This window comes from Impatiens glandulifera, chromosome 3 (assembly GCF_907164915.1).
Source record: "Impatiens glandulifera chromosome 3, dImpGla2.1, whole genome shotgun sequence".
In the NCBI taxonomy this organism is placed as follows: Eukaryota; Viridiplantae; Streptophyta; class Magnoliopsida; order Ericales; family Balsaminaceae; genus Impatiens; species Impatiens glandulifera.
This window is the reverse complement of record NC_061864.1, coordinates 46,039,136-46,063,941: the sequence shown is the minus strand read 5'-3', so window position 1 is coordinate 46,063,941 and position 24,806 is coordinate 46,039,136. Positions and strand designations below refer to the sequence as shown.

The following is a 24,806-nucleotide window of genomic DNA, read 5'->3' as shown; positions in this document are numbered from 1 at the left end:
CCTATCATTATCAATGCGTTCATTGCTGTTAAGTTCAGACCGGTTCACATCTCTCTCAACCTGAGTCTAGTTAGAGTCATTGAAACCACCTTCCTGAGCGTTGTTATTGGCCTTCGATTTTAGATCACTAATGGGCCTAACCTATATCTCATAAAAAGGAAAAACATGAGAAACATCAATTCCTGTAATTGATGATCTTATCCTGACCTTAACGGGGTTGTTTTTTCTGGTTATCTTTGTTTCTATTGTTCTTTTCATAAGGAGGAGTAAAAGAGTAATATATAAATATTTTTAAATGACTGTTTTACCTTTTGGGAAAGGGAACATGAATCACTTAATATAGGATCATATCTCCTTGACCTACCATTTGCAATTTCAAATTTAAACTTTCAGAAAATATTTTAATATTAATATTATTTTGAAATTATTAATTTCAAAATATTTTAAATTTGTATATAAAAAAGCAAGCACACTATATGAGCGAAATTTGATGAAATGGTCTAATAATTAGTGTAATTTCAAAAATGGACCATGCCGGATAAACTTGGCAAAAATGGTCTTTTTGTCCTGTGAAATGTCCGTTTTGCCCATGTGACTGCAATTACTCGAATTATACTTACTCGAATTACACTTACGCGTAATATGTAATATGCGTACATTGAAAGACGCATATTACATATACACGTATATGTAATATGCGTCTTTCTTAGTATATAAAGCGTCTAATTTTGACCCTCATTTTAAATTTTCAATTTTTAGGGTTTCGACTCTCTCTCTCAAACTCTATTCCCTCCGCTCCCGCTCCCCTAGCCACGACACTCCGTTCGTTCAAGATCAACAGCTTCTATGACCGCGACCGCTCCGTTCGTTCAATAATACATGTAAATATATGATTTGTTTGTAGAATCTTTCACAACTTCAAACTGAATGTCATCGATTTGTAAGCGGCAGGTGTTGACAACACTTTCAAAAGGAAGTTTGATCTAGAAGAATACCTCCAACGCGTTCGTGAGCGTGAGTAAAAGATTCTCCATGCTTATCCCCCTTTCTCTCTCGTATTCACAAAAAATAAGAAATTGATCTTGTGTATTCTTTCCTGTAGTTTTCGTGTTTCGATCATTGTATTTTTGTCATTTTGTGTAAGAAGAGGTAAAGTCTAAATCCAAATGTAAGCAAATAGAATTTCTCTTCGTAGTTAATAGTTTATTGATATTCACAATATGCTTCTTGTATCTGGATGACATGAAAGTAAAAGGTTTTGTTGTCCAAAGGAAACCATTGAAACATAAGGATTATGAGGTTGATCTTGAATCCCGTTAAGGGAAGACTCAGATTAGTACATCATCCTACTGCATTCACAATCGAAATAACTAATTCTGTCATTTTGAATTTAAAGTTAGCAACTAAAATATATATTAATGTATCATACGCATTTGTTTTTTATTTTCTTTCTTGCTCTTTTCCAATTTTTGGTAACATGAAAGCTAACATTAACCAATTTCTTTTTTGTCAACGACCTTCATGTTTAAATTTACAAAATATGTAATAAATAAATATAGTCGAGAGGTTGTCATTGTAATACGCATAAGTGTAATTCAAGTAAGTGCAGTCACATGGGCAAGACACGAACATTTCACAGAACAAAAAGACTCTTTTTACCAAATTTATCAGAGATGATCCATTTTTGGAATTACACCCATTATCAATCAAACATTTTAACAAATTTCCCCCATATAAAGTATAAACTCATTTTACCCCTCTTTGGGATGATACCTTTTTTTTGTACTATGTACACCTGCTTTAAAATTCTTTAGACAAAAACCTCATAAAGTCACTCTCTCTTTACTTTTTATTTAATTTTTTTTTAATTTTTTGAGAGCTCTCTCTATCCATGAAACAGATTGTAAATGTTCATATCCAAGTGTCGAACTGTGGACAAAGAAAATGGTCAAATTGGGATTGAATTGAATTGAATTAAATGATAACCAGAATATCAAATGCAAGGCGGACAATACAAAGACGAGGATTCCCTCCCACAGTTCATTCCTTCTTCAGATTCCGTAGCCCTAGTCTCTTCCCTGCAGCATGTCGCCGTTCGGTAACCGTCACTGCACCTGCCGTCCTCCACTCGAGAACGATTCTGATTCTAGCTTCGATCGAGAAGAATTCGACCTAAAGAAGTGTCCACATTGCAGAGGATCCACCATTCGTTCCTCCTCATCGTCTTCTTTGCTAAGCTTTGAGTTGATAGAATTGAAGGATTATGATAAGAAATGGAGAGTTGCTTCCGCGGCAATCAAAGGTTTCACTATTGGAGCTGGTCTTAAAGGTGGACTATCTCTCTTCTCAGTCCTTGGTCGACTCAGAAGTAGAAGATTAAAGTAATAACCGTTCAAATGTTCCAGTTTATTATTTAATTTTTTTCAGTGATTTCTTAATAAGCAACATGTAATTCATCTGATTCAGGAATGGAGCAATCGGAATCGCGTCTGTTAGTGATGATTTGGTTCTTGCAATTAAAGAAACAATCCGATACGGTCTCTTCCTTGGATGTTTTTCTGGTACGTTTGTTACAGTGGATGAGGTTATCGCGCATTATGGAGGGCATCGGAGGTAATGTTCATGTACTCTCGACTGGTAGTATAGGAAAGTCATGTATTTTGGTTGATGAAATTGGTGTTTAAACCTCAGGACTGCCAAATGGAGGGCATTGTTGGCAGGAGCTATAGCAGGGCCATCTATGCTTCTAACCGGAACGAAGACAACCCATATGAGTTTGGCAATTTACATTTTTATGCGGGCTGCTGTATTGGCGTCACGATGTGGCATTAAAAGCAAGAGATTTGGGCATATATGTAGACCTCTCACATGGGCTCATGGAGATATCTTTCTCATGTGTCTTTCTTCTTCACAAATCTTGTATGTGGTTATAAGCTTTCGTGTTAACTGTTTTTTCAAGGTTCTTTCCTAGAGATCCTCTACGAAGCTGTTGGTCCTCTTATAATAGTTGATGATAGTTATTTTATGCTCAGGTCTGCTTACATATTGAAAAAGGAAAGTTTGAGTCCGTCGTACATATCATTTTTGAATAAACATGGTGGAAAGGTGGCCACTGTCCTGCAAGGTGTGAAAGAGATGGCATTTGGCTGGTACTACTCAATTTTAGCATGTAACTGGGTTGGGTTATCAAGTTTACTTAAGAAACTTTTATTGACACCTGTTTGAAATGAATTCATTTCTAGAATTCAAAAGTTTCTATCAAGTTCTTCATTGATATAACAAGCTACTTTTTCCACTCATTTTCTTTCAGGCCTTTGACTAGTTTGGAGGAAATAGAGAACTACTACAAAAGTATTGGAGTGGACATTCAGTTAGATCCAGAGATGAAAGTCCCATGCTCGGTATATTTTCGTGCTTTGAGTTAATTTTGTGTTGTCTGTTTTTCATGACAAATTATGACTATCTTTTTTATAGATGTATATCTTTAGGTTTTTTTCTAATAATTTACAACTTTAAATTATTCTGTCAAATTTGCTTAATGTATATGTGATTATTCATATTTTTCTTATAACTTTGGCATACTTGTGATGTCAAACCCCTGAAATGGAGAAAAAGAGGAACCACTTTCGATACTTACAAGGAAAAACAAAATTCATAGTTATCATGGTGCAAATTTGTCATTGTATGAGTTCCATTGGATAGTATACTGAAACTAAAAATTTGCATTTGTAATAAAACAAAATATTTGAAATATTACATATAATAAGTAAACAAAATAAAGTAATCCATCAATGACTGTTATGATTCAATAAGTAAAGGGGATTAGGGAATGAAAATGCGTTATCATATAAAAGATTAGCACTCTAGTAACTGCATATGGTCTAGTTGGCCATTATTAGTTAGCAGCTAGATTTTATATTCCAAAGTTGTTTAGGGTGACTTGGCAATCTGTTAGGCCAAGCCCTATTTAGGAAGCAGATATCCTACTCATTAGGCATGATGTTATGGTGAAGAATCTGTATTCTCTTCTATAGTTTCACATCCCTCTCTTTGCACTGTGAATGCTGGAATCTAGCATCCCAACCTATCTTGTATTATTACAATGGTCTATTTGGATATGTGAGAGAGTTTAGTTAGGTACCAAAAAAACAACATGCTAAATTAGTTAACCAGGTGAACAAATAATGGGGGAATGAATACTGAATCTAGTTAAGTGTTGATTGGAAAATCTAAGAGAATGGCTTGTTTATGTCTTTCTTATAAAAAAAAATTCCATGACTTGTTTGCCTTTTTTTATTGGAAAATAGGTTACGGATTTTGGCTTTTTATTTTGAGGTAAAAATAAAGACATAATCTGTATTTCAGTTCATTTGATTATGGTTGGCCAATATCATGCAAATTGTTTCAAAGGCAAGTGTGAATCCAATGTAGCCTACTTGTTCTCAATATAATCTAAATTCCTTTTGGACATATATGCACAGATTATACATGGAAATCAATCATGTGGTGGACATTTCTTTTCATTTTTAATTGAAGCATTCAAAAGGGCATTGCCGGTTTATCTTCCAGTTTATTTGATCCCTGCTTTAATAGTTCATCGTCAAGGACTTCTTAACAGGTATATTACTATTTATTTCCCTTTTACTTTTATCTTCATGAAGACATTTACTTTTTATTAGTAACAGTATTAGGGAAATTTGAACTTGTGCCCTTATCCCATCATTTCCAGTAACGTATTTTGGATGCTGCAAAAGAGAATTGCTTGGTTTTGCATATTCAACTTGTTAAAGCTGGATTTAAATAGACAAAACATTTGGAAAGGAGAAATTCTCCGCAGCTGCCTGATTAAACTCTAATTTTATCACCACTGAGTAATCAGTTTTCATTATATTCTATTTTTTTGTATTGTTTTGTGCAGACCTTATTCGATTTTGGGCAAAGGCCTTATTGGCACAGCAAGGTCAAGCTTGTTTCTCTCATTTTACTGTTCATCTGCCTGGTAAGCATTAATTGCTCCTACATGTATGCACTAATGACATAGATTAATATAATCAAATTCTTAATTTTCATTTTTTGATAAGTTTTTTAAACAAAAGTCTTATTTTGATAAATGAAATGCAAAGTGACTTAGGCTATCCTTTGTTGGTGTTGAATTGAATTGAAATTAGAATTGGAATTGGAATTGGAGTTCGATTCCAAATTTGGGTTTTTGTTTGATCATTTAAACTGAGTTAAAATTGGAAATGAAGCTGAGGGAAATTTCCCTTTGCCCCAAGTGGGGATTTCTGGGATGTCTAGTCCATCTACACCAAGCTTCACGTAGGGGCTCTGTCTTCACTTTTGATTCTCTTCTTCATCTTCATCAAGTACACCTCTCCATCTAGCATATGAACCATCCCCCACTAAAAACTTACATACCCACCGCATCCTCCATCTTGCGTATCTACAGACACATATTGCCTATCTCGACCTAGCTTATTATCATTCATCTAGCCTATCTTTCTCTACCATTAAAAATTCCAGACCCCCACCGCTTGCAATACCATCCCAGTGACTGCTTTGTTTTTTTCCACCACTTTATCTTATCACAACACCCACTTTCCAACAGCCAATCAGATTCTCACCTTCGAAATGTTCCACCGCCAGCCACCAAAATCTCCAACACTCATCGTCCCATGCTTTGGGAATGGACCTTCTCCTTACTTAAATTGTTTTCTTCGTTGGAGAAAGTTGTTGCAGCAAAGGAAAAAAGGAAATCGAGCATGCGCATATGGTTGCATATGTCCCCGTTTCTGATTCCACATCTTTAAGCCCCCTTCGACCCCCATCCTGGCCTCCTGGCCTTCTTTATTGTGTATATAGTTGTTTTGTTTTTTCCTCCTTGGCTCATCTCAAGGATCAACCCCCCAAAATCTATCATTGCTTGCCTCCTTCGCCAACAACTACCGACTATTGAACCTCGATATCCCCACATTCTTCTTCTATATTTTAACGCGGAAGAGAATATGCATATCATCACTATTTTTGGAGTCGTTCACTAAAATTGCACAAGACTTTGTCCGTTGTCATGACTCATGGCTCCTACCAATTAATTGACTGTCTTGTTGTCAACTGTTCGTATAGTTGCATCACTCAATAATTGTTTTCCATCCACAATTATTCAATCTCAGGCGACAATGATCCACTTCCGTGTTTGTTCTTTCTTTGTCATCTACATGTCTTTTCATACTGTTTTTTATGGTTTGAGCGTGTTTTGGCTTTGATTGTTGTCATGTTTGTTGTTTTGCATGTGTTGTCATGTAATCCTTTCTTATTTTTGCACGAAATGCAAAAATCAGATCAAGGGAAAACATCATCAGTTTCTTAGGATAGAATGTGTCAATGTATCCAATACGGTCTCGATTCAAAACAACACTATGTAATTCTATGAGAAGCTTTACAATGAAAGCACTTTGAGTCACATCAAAAATGGATGGCATCACCTTCAAATGTATTTTGGATAGTCATGCCCTTGATTACCAAACTCGGTCACAATTGAGGATGTTTGTGTTACGAAGGGAAATGAGAATTAGGGCTGTAAGCCCTAGAATAAGCCGACAGATATAAATCGTCGGCAATTATTTTACAAATAAGCTGTTTTAACAACTAAAATTTTATATTTCAGTAATTCAGTAGTTAAATAAAATGTGGGAAAAGAAGTTGAATTGGACAACTGTAAATGGTTTTTGGCAGGAAAACTTGGAGGGAAAAGAGGTTACAACAATAGAATTCTTAAAAACTAAGCAATAGAATTCTTAAAAACTAAGCAATAAGAGAATAGATGTCTTTCAACCAATATATCAAATCTCAAGGATATGTAATCAAACTTATCTTCTTCTAATCATATCCAATTATCAGCTGTTATATACTAGAACTAAGCATCATTGAATTATAATTCAAAGCTTAACATTAGTATCCGAGCATCCTTCTTGGCATAATGGTGGAAACACGTATAGACGGAGAATTGAACGAAATTCGGAATCGTAGTCAGACACAGGACGAACGATTGTCGGCACAGGATGTTTGCTTCGATCGGATTGAAGCACTGATAGTCTCCATGGACGTGGCGATTAGACGTATAAGTCCGGCATTAGGTTGCAATAACCAGGAACCAAGATCGGAAGCAAACCTCCTGCTCCGACAATCGTTCGTCCTGTGCTTGACTACGACTCCAAATTTCGTTCAATTCTCCTTCTATACGTGTTTCCCATTATGCCAAGAAGGATGCTCTGATACCAATGTTAAGCTTTGAATTAGATAATATAGGACAGTACCTTACTAACAATTAGTAACAACTGATAATTGAATAGGATGAGAAGAGAAAATAAGAGAAGTTTGATTACAGATCCTTGAGATTTAAATATTGGTTGAATGACTTCTATTATCTAATTGCTTACTTCTTAAGCATTTATTTCTGTAACTTGTTTTTCCTCAAGTTTTCCCGCCAAAATCATTTACAACTGTCCAACCCAACTTCTTTTCCCACCATTTGTTTAACTACTGAATTACTGACATATAAAATGCTTGCGGTTAAAACAACTTATTTATAAAATAACTGTCTACGATTATACCTGCCAGCTTATTCTAGGGCTTACAGCCCTAATTCTCAGTTCCCTTCGTGATTGCAGTAGAGATAGACCACTATCCCAATGGCTACTCAATAGAATTTTTCAAAAGGGCTTGGACATTACTCAAGAACAATATTATGAAGGTTCTGGACCATTTACATTAGAATGGCACATTTGAGAGAAGTTGTAACTCCCCTCACATCATGTTTATCCCTAAAGCATGAAGGGTAGTGAAATTAAAGAACTTCATGCCTATCAACCTCATTTCTTCAATGTACAAGATTGTTTCCAAGTGATTGGCTAATAGATTAACAATTGGGTTGTCGACGATCATATCTGAGAACCAAATGACTTACTCATACACAGATTTATGAAGTCTCTCATTGTTAATGAAAGCATGGACTCAGCCATTAGAAACAACAATAACAATGGTTTCGTTAAAATTGACACCGAGAAGGCTTCCCATCATGTCCACTAGGAATTAATTTCGATATCATGACACACATGGGCATGAACGACAAATGGATTCATTGGATCAAGTTCTGCATTTCATTGATTAAATTTCTAGTAATAATTGGTGAAACCATGACATTTTTTGAGAGCTCAAGAGGTTTAAGGCAGGGTGATCCTCTATCCCATTCTTCTTTATCATCGTGATGGAGGCTTTTCAAGGAATGTGTAACCTAATCTCAATTTGGGTTACTGTTGTGGATGATTGAATACTGTGACTTCAATGGCCCAAATTGCTTCATCGTTATACGGACAACCAAGATTCCACCGCTTCTCATTTTAGTTAAGTCTACACAAAGGCATCTAGCATCGAGATATTTGATGAGAATGTTTCCATTGGGATCAACTGAATCCCCACATCACCCCTATCGTTAGATGGAGCAAAGTTAAGAGAAGCTTCAAGGAGTGGCTGGATATTAGAGACATCATGTTGTTCAACAATGCTTTCCTACCTAAATGATGTTTGAGATCTGAGCGAAGGACAATATTTGGTAAAAGGTGATTCAAAGCAAATGTGGTGAAGATTGATGTAGTAGGTTTATGAAGCCGGTACGACACCCATCTTTGTGTGGTATGAAAAATGATTACTACCAATTGAAAGTACTTTAAGAACATTCAAAGTGGAGCATGAAAACTGATTAGCACCAATTGGAAATTCCTTAACAACGTTGAAAGTTCAAGTTGGGAACGAGGCAAACTATTAGCCTTTGGTACAACACCTTTTGTGGGGACCACAATTTTCCTAAGAATTTCCCAGGCTCCTTGAATCGGCAATGCCTGGAAGCCTCAATTAGACACATGCTTGAACTTGTGGATGATTTTTTCAGAGTTAACTTAAGATTTAGACGTAGAATTGTCAGAGAGGAGAAAGAGATGTTCGATAAGTTACAGGAATGAATAAAAGGGACGAGTTTGAGATCAACGCGGAATATATGCTAGTTTGGAAAGAATCTAAGGGTTATAGCGTAAAACAATGGTAAAACAGTGCTACGATTCTACGCACAATGAGTATGACCCTTTTCCCGTGGGATAAAGCGTGACATAATGGAACACTCTTGAAGATTTCATTTTTTGGGTGGTGTGTACTAAATGAAGGCGTCATAACCGACCATCAACTTTGCACGAGGAATCTTCAGTCATTTGATGACATCTCTGTGGCATAACTGAAGAGACGACTTCACATAGCATTGCTCCTATGTCAGACCAATTTAAAGCTTGTTGTGGAGCATTATGAGGATTGATTGAGTCGTACCAAATACATGGAGTACTTGGGTTGAAATTTGTAAGAATATTAGGTTTGATAAGAAATTATTCCCTATACCTGAATACTTTGACTAGAAAGAAACTAGAAGATATTTGACAATAAGAGGCGGCTAAATTGAAATCTTAAGAGTCTTTTTGATTCATTGACTGACATGTGAAAATGGTGACATGGCCTTCTGACGGCATTAGTATAGTGAGATAACCGTTTTACTCTTATGTTTGTTTAGGAGAACATTGATTGAGCTCTTGCTTCATATCTAGGCAGCCTCATTAGGCGTGATTCCATGTGTTGTGCTTTTTTTGTCTTCTTTTTTCTGTACATGAATTCTTTTTCTTTATCAATGAAATAAAATTTGTTAAAAATTAAACTTTAGTCCCAATTCTAATTCTACTAAAACAAATAAGCAATTAGAACAAATACCCGAAATATAAGAAAAGGAGCATCAAGTCATTTGCTTGAATTTTTCACTTGGGATTATTGATCATTAAATAGTCATCTTACAACAAATTATCTACATAATAAAATGTCGATTATGAGCTACTATTGGGGTAGAAGAATTGGATCTACTAATAAACCCAAATTTGGTGCTCCGCACTACCAATAATTCTTCCCATTCCCGTTCTAAAAAACAAATACGATTTTGATGTAAGTTATTTCAGAAACAAAAAATAATAGTAAATTCAAATTAACTTGGACTATTCTCTCACCTCCAAAAAAAATGTAATTGTGGGGTCAATAGATCTTGAGTAAATATTGACACCACATTCTTTGCATTAGAAGCCATATATTCTGATTATTAATGTTAATGTTTTTATAGGTTGTGGACTTGTGTATTCTTTAGGATTTTCAAGAGATGCAACATTCCCTTGGCAGCAATGGCTACGGTAAAACTGGTGCAATAGTTGAGTTAACTCCTAGGGGGAAATTTATCAACTTGACATAATTTGAAAAAGAATTCATTTTTCATTTTGCAGTTCCCTGCTGGTGTTGCGCTGGGAATTGAAAAAAAGAGTAGGAGGATGGAGATATCATTGTATTGCCTGGCGAGGGCAATAGAGAGCTTGTTGACAGTAATAAGCATTGGGGGATACTTTAAATTTTCAAACAAATTAGTAAAAAGAGGTGATGTGTTTGTGTTTAGTCTCTCAACTGCAATTATCATGCACTGCTACGCAATGGAAAGGGATGTCTTTCGATCCAAGTACTTGAATGTTCTTGATTGGGTTTTTGGAATCCCTGTCCACCCTTCCGAAACGCCTAGGAAGAATGAATGAATGAATGGAATGTTAACGCATTGCTGGATGATTTTAAGTGATGAAGAATATATGTAGCATTTCCTCCAGGCTCCATCTCAAGTAAGTCTACTGAATTTGGATTCTATTCTACTCTTCTAATTGAAATTTGACATGCAACTTAAAACAAAGAAAGCATCCAGTTTTCCTTGACATTTCGAGAATAATACTAATAATATTATATATAATTTTCATTATGAACCACTTTGGAAACATCTGTATATAAAAATTGTAAATCGATAAACTTATTTGAATCAGATTACTTTTGAAAACTAAATTTAATTTTTATACAATTTAAAAGAAGATAGTTTTTTGGTTGATACTCATCTGCACCCAAAATGTTTTTTAAATGGATCCAATTTTTATGATTGTTAGTTTACAAGCACAAATTTGTTGATTTTTTTTTCGTAATCTGATTGTTGATAGTGTTTTAAAACCAGGACAGGTCTGACTGAGATGAAACCTTAATGCTCTTGATTCACAGTGTTCATATGATGAAGAAGAAAATGAGAGCTATGAAATATCATGTAGCCAATTTGTTATAGTTTTTGTTTGTAGAATCAATATACATACTATGGCTGCACTCTTTGCTTTGTAATATACATCAACCTTTTTACACTTCATGTCCAAGAAGAAAGAATGAATTTTGAATATCTTAGTTGAAGGCTGAACATCCATATATATCCTTTAATTTGTAAAATAACTTTCTGATCTAAGTAGTTTATTTAAGGAGACAATGTAGTCGGTAGGAGATTTTCCCTTTTCTTGATTTGTCAAAATAAATTGAGTTGTGAATTTATAAACTATAATGTGCAAACTCACTTCCTAATTTATACATATATAAGCTTAATTTTTTATTTATTTGAAGATATAATAATGTCTTGTCTTTTTTAATTGTTTCAAACAAGTACTACTTTAATTGTTGACTATCATGAAAGTCATTACTCCCATCTAGTGGATTTGTTCTTAGTTAGAATCGAATATGAACCGAGAGAGGATCAACGATGTAATTTTGATAAATTAGACAAATAAAAAATTATATATATGAAATAAACTCTAAATCATAAATTCTAAATCATAAATTCTAAATCTTAAACACTAAAAAATTATATATATAATATTTTATTTTAATATTTAATTTTCTTTTTCATCTCTCCACTCTTTTCTCTCTTATGAGACAGCAAGTGGGACATTATCTTTGGGACATCAGATCCGAATTTATTTGAACCCATGTTTTTTAAGTAAAATCTTTTACCACTTGAGCTAAGATGTTTGGTTAAATCGCATAGTTAACATGTTGTCCATCTTGAGTTTGTCTCAAATGCATTTTATCTCCAACAAAAAAAAAATCAGTCATCGAAGATAACATGTCTCTCATTGCTTTTGTTGGAGTAATTTACTTTATATATGATGAAGAATCGGTGCTTTTGTTGGAGTAATTTACTTTATATTGGATGAAGAATCCGTCTTACAAGTCACTGTTTCAGAGTAGAGTGATACTAAACAATAGTTAGTTGATTTTTCATCCCCACCTATCCTGCCACACATGGAGACATCCCTCTTGTATTTTCTTTTATTTATTTTTTCATTAGTTCTACATTGTTTTGTCATTTTAGGTGTGATTGTTATTTCTGTGTAATATATTGTCATTTTATTTGAATAATATATATATTTTATCAATAAAAAGGGGTGCATTTTTCGGAAGGGAACAAACATTCCCTATGAGGCATTTGGCGTGAGTTAGAGTCATGCTTTTGAGAGTGAATGTCCCACATAAGTTATGATAAAATTTACAAGTGGTGGTTATTTTACTTTCTTACACATGAGTCCTTATATGCTCGATAGAACAGACTAAGACTCACAACACGAATTGTACACGTTTAAAATATGTCCAACAATTTTTCGAAGAAAATAAATAAACAAAATTTTGAAATAATTAAATTATATGAATAGGGTCTTTAAAATAAAATTGACTACAAGAACATATAACGCTCCTTTAAAAGAGTGTTTTTAAAGGGAGTTTGATGCTTTTTTAAATTTAAGAAAGAGTATTAATGCTATGTTTAATGTCTGTCCAAATGAACGGTTTTTACTACACGATTTTGGCCAATTATTTAGAAACACTTTTACACTTCATTTATCAATTTGTTCAAACCTAACAAATTTAAAGATGTAACATATGTCCCTAACTTAAATCTAAGGATAAAATGATCAAAAATTAAAGTTAACAAAGTGGAGAGGAAAGTAAAAATAATCATAAATAAATAACAATAATTTTTGAGGTGGATATAACCCTAAGTTCTTAGGTTCGAGTTCATTGGGCGACAACTTAGTTTGACTAAATGGTTAAATGTATTTGCGGCGTACGTACATAATTCGTTGTAAAAAAAAAATTATAAATAAATGACAACCATTTTTTCGTGATCCCTACTATTTTTTAAATTTAGTGAACAAGAATAAAAAGTCCCTAATATTTTTGAAATTTAAAAGTGAAAATAAAAATAAAAGTAAAAATGAGTTAAGATAAAAATGATCCATACAAATAAAAAAAAATGGTCAATATTGTGATTACAAATTAATTTTCTTAACTTTAAAAGGTTGATTTTATATTTTTTTGAATTTAAAAGGTAAAATTACAAATAAATGAAAATGAGTAAAGTGTAAAAATATAGCCAAACAAGTCTTAAGTGTATATTTTATATTTTGATTAAAAATAATTTAAAACCTCATTTTATTTACTTATTTTGTATTTTTTTAAATCAAATAAGGATCAAAATGGAAAAACAACAAGAATAACAAAAATAAAAACAAACAGGGCATGGTTAAGGGCTAGGTTGCGGTCCATATTTAGGTAGGTATCTGTTAAGGTTTAGTCAGGTGTCGTCCGAATCGAGCACAAGTATAGCGTGATGGGATTAATGCGGAATAATTACCACACTTGAGAATAATGTTTTTGTGGAGCAACTAGTAATGAAAGATAAGAAAGACATGTATTAAAGTTGAAGATGACTTTGTACGGTCTCAAATAAGTGCCTCGAGCATGATATAGTCAGATTGATGCTTATTTTCGTGTGGAATGATTTGAAAGATGTCTACATGAGTATGCACTTTATTTGAAAATGGATAAAAATAGAAATTGTTTGTTCGTTTGCCTCTACGTGGATGATCTTATTTTAAGTTAAAATAATTCGAGTCTCTTTAAAGATTTCAAGAATGATATGGCCCGAGAATTTGAGATGACTAATATTGGTTTAATATCATTTACCTCGGATTAGAAGTGCATCAACCAAATGATGAATTTTTTGTTGGGCAACAAGCATATGTGAGGGAAGTTCTGGATAGATTCAATATATCTAATAGCAAACTGGTGGCTACCCTTATGGAGGTTGGAGCTAAATTAAGCCAGAACAAAAATTGAGAAAAAGTGGATCCCACACTATTTAAAAATCTCGTTGAATGTCTAAGGTATTTGATATGTACTCGGCTGCATATTCTTTTTAGTGTGAGAATTATTAGTCGATTCATGAAGGTGCCCATGACAAAGCACATGAAAGCGACAAAGAAGATTTTGAGATTTTTGAAAGGTACTGTTGATTTTGGACTATTTTATTCATCGTCCAAAGATTTCAACTTGTTGGATATTCTGACAGTGATTTTTTCGTAGATATAGATGATCGGAAGAGCACAACTTGATTTGTGTTTTTTATGTGGTATAATACAATTCCGTGGAGTTCGAAAAAACAAGTGGTAGTCTCGTTATCATCTTTTAAAGTTGAATATGTCGCGATGACAACATGTGCTTGTCACACAATTTAGTTAAGAAGAATGTGGAAGGAAAAAAGCGTAATAGTTAACATTGTAAAAATACTGCTAAAACATAATTTAGATTAATAAGATTAACAACTAATAGTTGGATGAAACTTGGGAATTTTCCAAATATAAGTGTTAGTTATAGACTTTTATGGTAATAAAATTATTAATGCACTAAAATTTAAATAATATTTATTTTATTTTCTTATAAATAAATATACTATAAAATCAAATCATATTTAAAAATTATCAAAAGTAAAAAATAATAATAATTTTGATATTAATTTAAAAAGTACCCCAACCAGATGGTTAGGTAAAAATAATCGACTTAATAAACTAAAAGGTTACGGTTCAATTTTTATCGAAGCGCGGAGGACAATGACTATAAGGTTTTCATTCTAGTTCTCTTTAAAATATTTTATCAATGTGAGTGAACTTAGTAAAAAGTATGAAATGAGCTATTGGTGAACTTATTAATCTTTTTGAGATCAACGAGTAAATTAATATTTTTTTATGTTTGTTTGTTGGTAAATATTTTGACTTATTTTGACATTATTGTTATCAAATTGTTAATTCTATTTCGGGGTTGTTTGATGACACTTTGAATATTTATATTTTTGTTATTAAGTTTAAACTACTCTTATTTATATGAGTTTATATTAATTAAGAGATCATTTAATCTAAGGATATTTGGAAATGAAAATTGGGTTTTTACGTATATATTAGTAGTATTTGATATGATTTGGGATTTGTTTTTATATATTGCCTAAATACCCTCTATCTTTAATAAATTATAAAAAATTTAAATAAAAAGTAATTTGTTATTTTGTTTAATTAATTGAATGATACTAATGATATAAAGACAGGAGATTTGATGATTGAGTTTTTGGATAAAATCTCCAAATAACCTTGATGAGATATGCCCCCAAAAAAGTATAATAATTAAAAGTAAGCCCTGTGAATATGTGAAAGAGGCAGGATATATTCTTACTTCTCCGTGTAGATTATGAAAAGAAGTATTTGGTCCCAAAAGAGATAAAATTGCTAGAAGAGAAAAGTGTTGATGAAGGTATTACTAAAAAAGGCATAAAATATTACAAAAACCAAAAAGTAAAAGTAATGTGCTTCTTCTCAGATTCTAAGCATAACATGTTCACAAGTCAAAATGAAGATGAAAGCAATACCCTTTATCTGATTCTCCACATGTCTTCTTCTAATTGCTCTTGCTTTTCTTCTTCTTCTTCATTATCTTCAACAACCACCAAATCAAAATCAAAATTGAGATCCTGCATTAATGGGGCTTTAAAATGTGCATGCAATGCTTGTCTATTGGGCATTTATTGCCCATTGTCTATTATCTGGTGCACTGTCAAGCTTCCATGTTGCATTGCATGGCATGTTGTTACAAATGTGATTAATCGGGTTGTTTGTAGACCAAACAAAAGGGTTTTATCCGTTTACTCCTCATTTTCTGATAATGAAATTGGGCTCCTGAAAACAGATAAGGAAGAGTCAGAAACTCTGAAGAACATGCGTATTTGCAGGAAGATTGTGGTCAAGTTGAAGAGTAAATAAACCATTATGCAATTCCACTATGAAGTTTACAAAATAGGATAAGTTGTTTTTATTTTTAATTTTATCATAATCATTGTTATTATCATCTTCAATGGACACATTGATGTTAATTAGGTGTTGGACTTCATTTGTGTGGATGATTAAAATAGGGTAATGGAAATGCACATATTATTATCAAAATTATGCAATTCTTAAGACTATACTTGCTTCAAACTACTTCTTAGAACAAACTCCACTTTCTCGAGTTTTAGCTTCTTCTAAGTATATCTTTCAAGTAAATTTTATTTGTCAAAGAGACCTGAAATTGTCATTTTGTTCAATTTTATTTATCTTTTAATTTTATCAGGCTGTAAAAGAAGATTTGATAAGAAATATATTGTTTACAGATATGGTTTGTTTACTATTTTGAATTTCCTTTAATATAAATTAGGGTATTTCCAGTGATATGCATGTATTAGATAATTATTTTTTTAAGTGAAATTAATTTTATTAATCTAATATTTTAAGATAGTAGAAAATAGATAGAACTGATCTACCAAAAACAAATTTGTTTAAGTTATGACAAAATGTTTCATAAATTATTGAAAAATAAAAAATAAATTGAAAGAACAAAAAGAAATCCACTACTACATCCACCAAGGAGATATGAGAAAATATATTTTTTAATATAATTAATAATTATTTAAAAAATGTTTGTATGATATTTTCACAACAAATTATTAACAAGAGATGTTTCTAACAATAAAACTATTATTTTTTTGATAAAAGATAGAGATTTACAATATATAAAAAATATCAGTATTCAAATAGGTAAAAATCATAACTTAATAGTTGTTTCAATTCAAAATTGTATGTAATGATATAAATATCATAAAAGAAAATTAAATAAATAAATTTGTATCATAAACAATGACATAATTGTTAAATATGTATAACATCGTGTGCAAGGCTGTTAAAATCGGAAGTTTACATAGAATCGTTATACGCTTATAAACTCGGAAATCAAAATCGAATAGTAAACTCTTAAGAGTTTACTTAAAATAATATAAAAATATAAAGTATAAAAATTATAATAATTATTTGTATATACAAATAAATTAATAAAAAAATATTGAAAAAATATCGTGTATAAAATTATAATGATTATTTGTATATATAAAATAATTTTTTCATTTAGTAGTATATTTATTTACAGTCTATCCAACCGTAAATATATATTATATAATTTTTTTAATATATTTATAAATATATAATATTATATTAAACCCTAATACACCTTATTTTCCCACCAGTTTTTTGGCCGCAGCTCTCCTCTTAAGCCCAGGAATAAACTCATGCACAGACCGCTCTCCTTCATTTCATATTTTCAGTTTCTTTCCTCTCTTTCTTATTCTTCTGAAGATCTAATTTTTCCTAAATCCTAGTATATTAAGCAATGTATATCTAATCCGATGAGTGATGAAGAAGAATCGTCTGTAAAGTCTGTTTAATAGAACAAAGAATGGGGGAGAAGGTAAAATCGCACGATAGTACTAATTTTTTCGAGTTTGACGAGTTAATCGAGTTAACTCGCGATTTCATTACGATTTTCTTTCTATTCGAGTTTCTTCGACTCGTGACTCGTGACTCGATCCCTATAAGTTAACTTGTAAACTCGAACGAGTTCACGAGTTGACTCACGATTTTGACAGCAATGATCGTGTGACCACAATATCAGAATAAAACTTTGAGGAAGAAACTAGAATTCCTCTTACAAATTACGTCAAGACAGCATGTGGCGAAAATATGAGATCATTAAGTTGTGGAAGTACAATACTTAAAAAGAAATTATGATTTATAAACATTGTTTTGAGAATGCAATCTACTGTTCAAATTTGTATATATCCGCTCATTTCTTTAAAAAAATCAATATACTTCAATATTATTTTTATCTAATTATTAAAAAAATGATAAAACTTACATTTATCTACTACTTTTATTATGAATTTCTCGTTCTTTTTTTAAGTTCACCACAAATCTTCTTTAAGCTCACTCCAAATTTTTTTAAGCCCACCCCAACTCTGATTCCTGAGTCCGTCCCTAAATACAATAATAAATATGTTTAGATCATGTCATGGACAAATGAAAGACAAACAAAGATTAGAAGAATACTAATAGAAAACAAATACAAGAAGATTGAACATGTAGAATATGATTGTTATACATGGAAAATTCTGATCACCCTGATCACCCGATAACTGGTAACATGCTAAAAACATGGAATAATCATTTTGATTCAAATTGCTATGTCTAGGACTTTAAGTGTCATATTCCTTAGTCCTAACATACAAACAACACTAGTAAAATATGGTAAATGACGGTTATCTCTAGCGATTGGTTATGATATCAATCGGTATTAAGCTATTAATACTTATTGGTTATAATAACAATCAGTATTAGTAACTTAATACCGATTGGTATTATAACCAATCGGTATAAACCCTAAAAACTTAAAGGAAAAATGGGCGACAATTTTCTTTCCGCGTTTATTAAGTTATAGTACTGATTGGTTGAAACACCAATCGATATTGTTCAAATAATTAACAAAACCCTAAAGCTCCTCTTTTTTTTCCATTTTCAAATCCCATGCGACCTGCGACGAAGGGTTCGTTCACTCGTAAGTTCATACAACCTAAATCTCATGGATAGTTCATTTTTGTTCAGTTCTCCATTTGTAGATTGGATTGTTACTTCCATACACTTTCGCTGAGTCTAACGAAACCCACAGAGCGAAGCCTGGGATATTAATTCAATAGGTGGTATGGTCCCTCTACTTGGTTTTCTGAAGAGTTCTCATTTTAATATCCATGCAAAGGTTGTTGATGTTGTCACTATCATAGTTCAAAATAACCCTAAAAGTCAGTAGCTCGTGATGAAAGCTAATGGAATGGAGCCTCTCCTTTCAAATCTTGCTTCAGACCCCAAGTACTCGAACAAAAGCAATTGGAGCGATATCATGTCGGTTATCTTCTTCTTCCTTTGTTTAAAACATAATCAATTTTGATTTTGATTATATCTACATATTTTATTATTCTCAAGGTAGTCTCTTAGCTGAAGAAGACAGTGAAAAGCTGAAGAAGATACTTCAAGAAATGATAGAAAGAATAGGGTTGATGTCAGTTGAGGATTTAGGGGCAGCTAGAGAAGAAAGACAGTGGGTGGATACGACATGGAATTGAGAGTCCCAACAACTCATTTCGTTTGAATTTTCTATTTATGTATCCTTGAAAAATAGAAATCCTCAACAAGACAGTTCATCTGAAATACCTCATTTATACACCGTTTGGTAGAGATTAAAATCTCCAATGAGTCGGTTTGTTTAGCCTATCTGTTTCTACGTCTTTTGGTAGAATGAGAATTTTTAATATGTCTTGGGAAATCCTCTAGTTTGGAATCTCTAAGGTATCACATGTCTTTTGAACTTTCATTTTCTTCGTCTTCGGTAAGATGAAAGTCTCAGAGTCTTAGGAATTCAGCTAGCCTTCGGATGCTAAGATATTCAATTCGCGTGAATTGTCTTTTTTTTGTGTCTTTGCCATAATAGAAATTCATGATATGTCCCTCTAAAATATGCTTTAGCCTAGAACGCTAAAGTATTTCTTCCCTTTTAAAATGTTCATCTTTCTAGCTTGGTAGGATGAAGGTCTCAAAGTCTTTATAAATCCTTTGGTTTGGAATACCAAGGTACCCTTTGTTAGGTTAATGTTGTGTTCGATCTGTTGATTCGAACTACGTTTGGACATGATTCCCTATTCACGAGGATACATAGGCAACCTACCGACAAGTTTGGTCCTTCTCATTCGTTTATTCTTTCTTAGAGAATGAAAGTTTGAGATCATAGTTCATACTATGGGGATTTTTCCAAAGGGAAAAATAGAAAAAACACTTTGCATTGCATGCTTCATTTTCATGATCGAGAGTGTATTACACAGTGACATTAGTCGCGTCAAATGGTCGGTGATCATGTGGCGTTTGCATTATCATTCAACAATCGTGTCGAGGTTGGGATTTTCAAACCATTCATTTCTGTTAGATTAAGTTAAAGAAAGAAAAGGGGAAATTAATTAAATTAAGATTAAAGAGGAAATATTTAATTAAGTTGAATTAAGAAAACGATTTAATTGATTAAAATTAACTTGGGATAATAAAAATCAATACGACGTAGTTTGGATGATGTGTTGATAATTGAATAAAACTAAGTTCTACAAATATTTAATACGCAGGTAAAGATGAAGAGGTGCGAGTAGCAGAGCTGACGTCAATAGAACTGAAGAGGCATTGGCAGCAGGGTTGCCAACAACAAAGTTGATTTCAGCATGCTTGCAGTTGTCTGACTTCAATAGATGTGTTGAAGAAGCATTGGTAGCCGGCTTGCTTCAGCAGTAGTTTGAAGAAGCGCTGGTAGCAGCCTTGCCTCAGTAGTAGTCTGAAGAAACGCTAACAGCAGGCTGGCTTCAACAGATGTGTTAAAGAAGCGCTAACAGCCGAGTAACCAACAATAGCCTTACCTCAATAGAAGACTAAAGAAGCGAACAAAAACATTGTACCAACAGTTGTGTTCGCTATCAGCAGTCCGCTACGTCAGCCTAATACGCTAATATGTACAACTATCACATAAACTATAATTCCACTAGCCCACTCAGTACTATCCAGTACTACTACAACAAAACATATCTTCAACGACCCTTATATGCCAACGCATATTAAGCCTTGGTAAAATCAAAAGAAGAAAAACTTTTGTCAACCCTTATACATTTACAACAACCTTTATTAATTTCTTTTATAAACATAGTTGACAACGTTATTTTAACAACACTAAATTTTAATATTCTTTATGTTTTATTATTTAACTTTATAAATATTTTATTTCAATGTTTTAATTTTTAAAAATTAAATTTGACTTCAAATTTTATTTAAACTAAAATATAATTATTAACTTTTTATAACATAATTATTAAAATTTTATAACATTATAATTTTTTATTAACATCTATCTTTTAATTATTATTTATATTTAATTAAATAAAAATTAATATAAACTAAAAATAAATTAAATTTAAAAATAAAGATTTAACTTATAAACTTTTTTTTAATTAGTAACCACTCTCACCCAATTCCTCTTCTTTATAAAACTATACCCTCATCCCAATTTCTTCTTTTCCCTCTCTGTAAAACATTACCACTCTCTCGCGCTCCGTTCTTTCTACTACCGCAATTCTTGGTTTACTTACATGCATATCTCTGAATGCATACTTATGTTGCATTGATTATTTCAAGACATGTGATTCTTCTTCTCGGTTTATTTACATGCCCATCTTTGAATGCATACTTATCTTGCATTTATTATGTCTATCTTCTTTATATTTCTGAACAATTGATTGTGTAGCTTCGCGGGTCCTTATACCTAGAGGAATGTAACATGACCAGAATTTTGATTATAGTTAATTGGTGCTTCGTCATTATGATATTCCAGCTCTCACCATCTTTTTGGAACTAATATGAATTTCCTACTGAATTTGCCTCCAGACATTGAGGATAGACTATAGTTTCAGATTGTTCCTTTTAGTCGGTATCCCGGTTTAGAATTCTTACTTTCTGTGTGCGGAGTAATGAATCTTGAGAAACTTGTTCTGATTCATTACATATTATTAGCCTTCGTTGAAGTGCATAGTGTTTTCTGTGCATTGATTGACTAACTTATTGTGGAGATCATAATCCACATTTTCTTGAGTTGTTCGTTTGAGAGGCATCTTAATCGGATGGTTGGCCTTAAGAATAACGTTGTTGATCTGGAGGGTTTCCAACTTGGGCCCATAAGAACCTGCAGATCTGGGACAGAAAGGAGTGCAGTGAAATACCTTATCAATATCACTAAACCGGGTCATGAAAGCAAATATCCATCTATAACCATTAAATGCATTTCTAAATTGAATCTAAACCCCCACATGTATGTCTTCTAATCCTAACTCTTTTAGGACTGTGTCTATGCTAGATGGTTATGGGACTGAGAACCTGGATTCTATGAATGTGGATTACCCTTGTTAATATAGGAAAAGATAGTTTGGAATTTGCAAGTTGTAGTTCTGTCTTCCAGTTTACTTTTTCTTCATCTCTTTCATATAAGCATTTAACGATAAAAATTCATTCGTATACTTCAACTTCACTTTCATAGTTCTAGTAAAAATACACAAGGTATGTGATTCTTCTTCCCGGCTTATTTACATGCCTATCTATGAATGAATACTTATCTTGCATTGATTATGTCTATCTTCTTTACATTGCTGAACAATTGATTGTGTAGCTTCGCGAGTCCTTATACCTAGAGGAATGAAACTTGGCTAGAATTTTGATTATAATTAATCGGTGCTTAGAAGTCTGATTGGATTCTAATTTCACCTGATATAAATAGTATTATCTTCCTCACTTTCTTTCTCGCCTTCTACTGTACATCATTTGGAGGCGATGTTTTTAGTCATTGCATGCACTATTTACAAACCCTAAAGTAGTGCTATGTATTTGTTGACATTGAACATGAGTTAAGTTATGTTCTTGTTTAAATACAATGTGGATTTTTAATAATTTTGGTTAAATACAATGCAGATTTTTACTAATTTTGGTGAACTTTCATGTCCTAGAATGGAAGTTTAGGTATACTATTATGTTATTGATGTCAAACATCTATAAATTTGGAACCGCTCCATACCATTAGCCTGAACCTCCTTTCCTTTTGTATCTCTTTTTTTGACTTGAACTATTAAACTCTGTCTGGAAACTTCCCTTATAATCGGTAATTTGCCTTATCTCAAACGCAATCCCCAAGTTGGACGACCTAAGTTGTAGTCCTCAAATGCAATCGCCTCCCCACGGACTCGAATCAATCGCTCAGGCAGTTTCCATCCTTAGAGTCTTCACGACAATCAATTATTTTAGCAAATGATATAGTTATCTTCCCAATTACAGATGTCATCTGTTATATATATATATATATATATATAGATAGATAGATTAGTTTGTTTTAACAATGCGAAAATTCGTCGTCTAATATTTTGACTCGTTTTGTTATTGAGACCGAATTTGCATAATCTGATAACAATGCTGCGACAAATCCTTTTGCAAAGTTCTAGGGACCAAAATAATATACTTCAGCGATTTACTCTGCAAGTCAGTTATTGGATTTGAATATTGACTATATATATGTGAAATCGTCACTGTTAGATTTAATTATTCTTGCAGAGAGGAATTCATAGTAGAAACAAGAAGGCGAAGGAGTACATAGCTAAATGTTGGAATTCTTTGAAGGATGTTAATAGAGTAAGGGATTATTGGGACTATAATGACGTAAAGTTGATTCCTTTCCTATGGGTAAACTCAACGTCTTGATGGAAACTTTCATTCACCATTTTTACCATCACTTTCATGTACATGATAGGGTATTGCACTTATTTCATTAAACTGATTTTTTGCTCTAACTATGTGGATTTCTCTATCGTCCTTGTAATTCTTGTAGAGGCATGGTTATACTGTGTAGATGGCGGTATCATCATTTTGCACTGATAATGAGCATGGTTATTGATGTTTGTTATCTCTTTGTTCACAAATTTAATATCAATGCATGCAATGATTTTATATCGTTTTAGACATTATGTATGAGTTGAGGTATTTTATTTGGCCAAGTGAGTAATTTGGTTGAATTTGAACTCATGCTCTATTTTTTTCAGTTTCCCCCATCTCCAGCTCTTGATTTAACTACAATGGTCTTATTTGTAAAAACATTTGTCTTGGATCTGGACGCTAGAGAAACTACCAATGAAATCCTGAATTTGGGTCAAACTAAATTTAGATACATCCCGTTTCCAAATGAAATTAATAACTAGGTATGAATTGAATTTAGATTAGGTAGTTTTCATCATTAAATTAGATCATTTCCCATCATTTGCATGACGAAGGTTTGCTTCACGTTCAATTTGATTCTTGAATTGTGATATTGCAAACGGCAAAGGAGAATTTTGAGTTAGCCCTGGAGGTTGACAATTCAAATACACAAGCTAGATACTTTTTTTATTATCAAAGTTACATTTTAAATATCATACACCTGGGGGCATGTATAGCTGTGTAAGTGATAACAAGCTCTAAACCTTGTACCTTTTTTCCTTTGTTTGTTTCGTCGTCTTACTTCTTCCTTGATGTTTTTTATATTTTAAGTGATAACAATTGCATTCCCCTTTTTAGTTGATTATTAACTCCTCTCCTAGTAAATTGTTTCTGTTGACATGGTTATATCAAATAACTAGGTAGTTTGTCTACTTTAAATAAAGGGTCTGCTTTATTGGTTGAAGCTGCAACATGAGTGATCTAGATGCACAATATGAACTAGGTTGTAAGCTTAGAGTTGATGTAATTTTTGTATTCCTTCTTATTTTTAATTGTTCTAAAGATCAAAAATATGTCCTTATGAAAGATCTCTCTTTGTGTTGGAATAGAATAAATATGTTCAGTCGGATCATTAAGCATTCTATATGGAGAAGGCTGTTGATAAAGTATATTTTTTTGCTGCACGGGTTTTTGTTTGTACATAATAGTGTCTTCTGAAAAAAAGAAATTCTTTGTAACATTACTAAAGCTCATTTTGTGCTTGAATAAATTAGACCAATAATTAATATTGAGTTTCATTTTGCTAGATTCATCCAGGCTCATTTTACTTTCTATGAG

The 24,806-nt window shown here is 32.5% G+C and overlaps 1 protein-coding gene across 1 annotated transcript; it reads left to right on the top strand.

The window, feature by feature from the left end:
- Positions 1-1,934: 1,934 nt before the first annotated feature.
- Positions 1,935-11,337, top strand: LOC124932014. Its single transcript, XM_047472610.1, has 8 exons — positions 1,935-2,381; positions 2,467-2,613; positions 2,692-2,919; positions 3,033-3,149; positions 3,311-3,401; positions 4,482-4,618; positions 4,919-4,999; positions 10,199-11,337. The coding sequence occupies exons 1-8, from the start codon at positions 2,086-2,088 to the stop codon at positions 10,281-10,283; spliced, it is 1,182 nt and encodes a 393-aa protein (XP_047328566.1). The 5' UTR covers positions 1,935-2,085; the 3' UTR covers positions 10,284-11,337.
- Positions 11,338-24,806: the final 13,469 nt, after the last annotated feature.